Source organism: Cibotium barometz, chromosome 58 (assembly GCF_041138505.1).
Source record: "Cibotium barometz isolate CiBa-2024 chromosome 58, ASM4113850v1, whole genome shotgun sequence".
NCBI classification, from domain to species: domain Eukaryota; kingdom Viridiplantae; phylum Streptophyta; class Polypodiopsida; order Cyatheales; family Cibotiaceae; genus Cibotium; species Cibotium barometz.
In genome coordinates, this window is record NC_141103.1 from 38,933,642 (window position 1) to 38,938,101 (window position 4,460).

The following is a 4,460-nucleotide window of genomic DNA, read 5'->3' on the forward strand; positions in this document are numbered from 1 at the left end:
GAGATATTCACTCTATGCAAATAAGATATCTATAGATGTTGAAGTTTTTTTCTTAAAAAAAAATTGTGCGTGGAAGAAGTTTAGATTATTACTATATCCTACCATTTATTAAGGCAAGCCCAAGAAATCTTCATCTCCTTTACAAATAGAGTTGTTTTTAAAGGGAACACACACCTTCACTAGATAATGCCTTGTTGAGTGAGAGAAGGTGCCACCTGGCCATCTATAGTGAGTTAGAGAAAGTGCTAGAATTTACGTGTGGGCCTACATTGATAGATTTGTTAACGACCTTGGAGTATGATGAAATTGAGAGAGCGATTGAGTAATAGTAAAGGAAAGGCTATGAACACGAAAGCCAAGAATCGTTTAACTGGACAAGCAACCGAGAGTATAATTAAATACTGATCTATTTAAAAGAATGGGTCACACAAGTGTCAAAAACATTACAGAAGGAAGCCTAATGAGAAGCTTAATAAACCCAAAGTCTATAATTTCAATATTTTGAGTTTTGCACGACCATCGGCACGGAGTGGGTTGAGGTCATTGATGAGAGTGGGGTGAGGTCATTGATGAGAGTCGTCACTGCGCAAAAGACTTATAATCTAATCAGGGCGCGGATGGTATAAATGTGAGCAGCTGAGGGCTGTCGTGGTCCATGTGTGGCAAGGCAATGGCGAGCCTTTTCGGCAGGCAAGCTAGCATCTACGCAGCGGCGAGGCCAACGTACCCGCGTGCTCTTTACAAGCTGCTGGCGTCGCTGACCAGGGGGCACAGGCGAGCGTGGGATGTTGGGACAGGCAATGGGCAAGCTGCGGTGGGGGTGAGTAATGAGAGAGCTCAATCACGCACTGAACTTCTGTCTTTGAGCGCAGTTGGTCTCTCTGTCCAGTCCGTTTTGACGACGTTACATTGATCGAGCAGCTTGCAGAGTATTACGACGAGGTGATTGCGACGGATGCAAGCGAGCAGCAGCTCCAATATGCCGAAAGGAGACCCAACATTTCCTACAGAGCCACCAGCCCTGGCCTGTCTCGAGAGGAGGTCGACCGTGTGGTGGGCGAGGCGGAGTGCGTGGACCTCGTCACGGTCGCTCAAGCCGTCCACTGGTTCGACCTCGACTCTTTCTACGCGCACGCGCGGCGCGTGCTTCGTAAGTCCGGCGGCGCGTGCTTCGTAAGCCCGGCGGTGTCATCGCCGTCTGGGGCTACAGTGCCAGTGCAGGGCCTAAATTTGACGGGTTACTTAAAATTTCAAGTGACATACACTTTTTCAAACTGCTTTTCACATGACATGAATTTTCAAAATCATGTTATTCAAATGGCAAGCAATTTATCAAAATGAAAAGCCTTTTTAAAAACTAAAAAACTGTATGTAATTAAACAATCAATCTACATGATGTCCAGTCAAGATGCCTTGCATGTCCAACTTGCCAAAATTAGGCCTTTGACTATTGAGTGAACAAATCACTCTAATGGCATCGCCCTCCTCTTTTTTCCTTGTAACCAAATATCAAAAACATCTTTCCAACAAACTTGTGATGCATCACTTGCATTAAGTGATAACAACATCAATGCATCAAGCGTCTCCAGACACATGCTACTTCTCAAGCTACTCTTTATGTCATTTTGTCGAGAGAAACCTCGCTCACATGATGCTGTACTCGCTGGAATTACTATGCTTGCTTGCCATAAATGCATCAGTCTTGGAAATGTGTCCCACCAAGTCTTTGTGTTGCTGCAGATTGCCCAAGCATCATGCATACCTCTACTCCTAGCAACCCTGTACAGCATGCCAACAAAATCCTCCCGTTCACCCAAACATTTCCTAATGTCAATTATTGAATCATCAACATTAAGTTTGCCAATAAGCCTCTCTAACCATTCTTCAGTCCTTTTATCCCTTTCAATTACATCTGAAGGATAGGCAGAGGGATTAAATAGCTTGACCGAGTTGAAAACCCCAAGATCAAGAAACCTATTATTTAGAGCATTCAAAACATCTTGTACAAATGTCCTTCCAATGCAAATACATTCAGCGAGGGAACCACTTGCACTTCCAGCATCATGAGGCAATACATTGAGATCAAGAGTTGCATCCTCCTCTTCTGAATCACTTACTGCTCTGTCTCGTTTCTTTTTTGGAGCTAATTTTGGAACTGGCACAAAGTGTAGCACATGCTTATGAGTAAACCCATTAGAATCAACATATAACATATTCCCATCTTTTGACATGTTCAAAAACTTTGTAAGTTGTTTTGAACCAGCACCAAATTGGCCCTCATAAGATATATACCTTTTAGTGAGCTTCTCAAATGTCAAATCCAAGTAGACTCCAATCATAGTAACATCCATGTTCTCCCTCTGAAATTCTACATTTAATTTATTCAATTCAACCAAAACATCAGCCAGCAAATGCATCATAAACTGGACTTGAAAGATTGTGGCATAATTGTACCATTTTTTCTCATGCATTCTCCATTGCTCCAAAATAGCAGGCATTAAGGGAACCAATCTTTCCATTACTTGGCCTCTAGATAGCCATCGAATTGCATGGATTTGTATGCATGATGCTTGGGCAATCTGCAGCAACACAAAGACTTGGTGGGACACATTTCCAGGACTGATGCATTTATGGCAAGCAAGCATAGTAATTCCAGCGAGTACAGCATCATGTGAGCGAGGTTTCTCTCGACAAAATGACATAAAGAGTAGCTTGAGAAGTAGCATGTGTCTGGAGACGCTTGATGCATTGATGTTGTTATCACTTAATGCAAGTGATGCATCACAAGTTTGTTGGAAAGATGTTTTTGATATTTGGTTACAAGGAAAAAAGAGGAGGGCGATGCCATTAGAGTGATTTGTTCACTCAATAGTCAAAGGCCTAATTTTGGCAAGTTGGACATGCAAGGCATCTTGACTGGACATCATGTAGATTGATTGTTTAATTACATACAGTTTTTTAGTTTTTAAAAAGGCTTTTCATTTTGATAAATTGCTTGCCATTTGAATAACATGATTTTGAAAATTCATGTCATGTGAAAAGCAGTTTGAAAAAGTGTATGTCACTTGAAATTTTAAGTAACCCGTCAAATTTAGGCCCTGGGCTACACTACCCCCGCCGTCAACGCTCACGTGGACGCCGTGCTTGCCCAGATGTACCCCACGACCCTGCCCTTCTGGGAGCCCGCCATCGACTTCCTGAACAAGGGCTACACGACCTTGCCTTTCCCCTTCCAGCCTGTACTGCCAGCTCAGCAAGACTGCGGGCCCATCAGGCTGGAGGCCAAGAAGGACACCACTCTGGAGGGGTATTTGGGGATTCTCAAGTCGTGGTCGGCCGTGAACACGGCGACGGCGAGGGGCGTGGAACTACTGGGCGAGGAGGTGCAACAAGCCTTCAAAAACGCATGGGGCTCCCCGGATCAAATCCGCACCGCCACTTTTACTCTCCACATTAGAATAGGCTCCCCTGCCTAGAACTGAATTAGGAACACTCGTTTAATCCAAGTCATGTGTGTATCCCTAACCTACTACGGGGCACTACTATGGGGCACTTAAGCTTAACCAATACCAATGCAACTCTACTTTGAAAATTTCTCCCTATGACATCAATATCTCCAGAAATTCACCTTTCAACTTTCAATTGGTTCGTGTAGATGATAGGCTCATTGAAGATAATGACAACCTTCAACTTTCATTCAGTTTGTCTGCTCATAGACGATAGGTTCATTGAAGACACTAAGAAGATGCACATGCTCGAAGAGCACAATAATTCGCAAGAAGGAAGCCTTAAAGTTTTACAAAGAGTACATTTGGTAGAAACATGGAAGCGTTATAAATTCTATGAAGATCAATGCTATATTTGTTAGGAACATAACCTTAGTAAAAAAGAAACCACCTATTTTGAAAATTAAACTTTTTAGTTTAATGAAGACGACATGGGAATTTCATCAACTCACTCCTAACAAAGCAAAGGGCTCTATATAGATTTTCCTTTGAAAGTGATACAAGAGAGAGAGAGAGAGAGAGAGAGAGTAGGGGGGATGAGACTCATTTTAAGAGTGTCCCTAGAGTACTCATTGAAGTCAAGAACAATTTTTCAAAGTGGAAAAAATGAAAAGCATCCAACACAAATATCACATAAAAAGTAGCCATTCAAACACAGTCATTCAAATGTTAACCAAGCAATGCTAGTATGGTCCATATAAAATACTATCACTAATGTACCTTTCAAAGGCAAGTCACGACTATTCAATACGTCTCTTCTCTAGTATAGTTTATTTATTTCAGGTCCACCTTATAGTTGTTTTTTCAAGCTTCATTGTCTCATGGACCTAATAATGTATAAGCCTCACATTATGCCATTAACTCAATAAATATTAATGTGGTCATTTCTATTATGTGTCCTCCATGTCCATAACTTTGTCTTGGTTTGCATTAGTAAACTTTTTTCACTTGGAG

The 4,460-nt window shown here is 42.0% G+C and overlaps 1 protein-coding gene across 1 annotated transcript; it reads left to right on the plus strand.

Moving 5' to 3' along the window:
• Positions 1-581: 581 nt before the first annotated feature.
• LOC147606261 (uncharacterized) lies at positions 582-3,700 on the plus strand. Its single transcript, XM_086792793.1, has 3 exons — positions 582-820; positions 922-1,173; positions 3,096-3,700. The coding sequence occupies exons 1-3, from the start codon at positions 656-658 to the stop codon at positions 3,474-3,476; spliced, it is 798 nt and encodes a 265-aa protein (XP_086648919.1). The 5' UTR covers positions 582-655; the 3' UTR covers positions 3,477-3,700.
• The last annotated feature ends 760 nt before the right edge of the window (positions 3,701-4,460 follow it).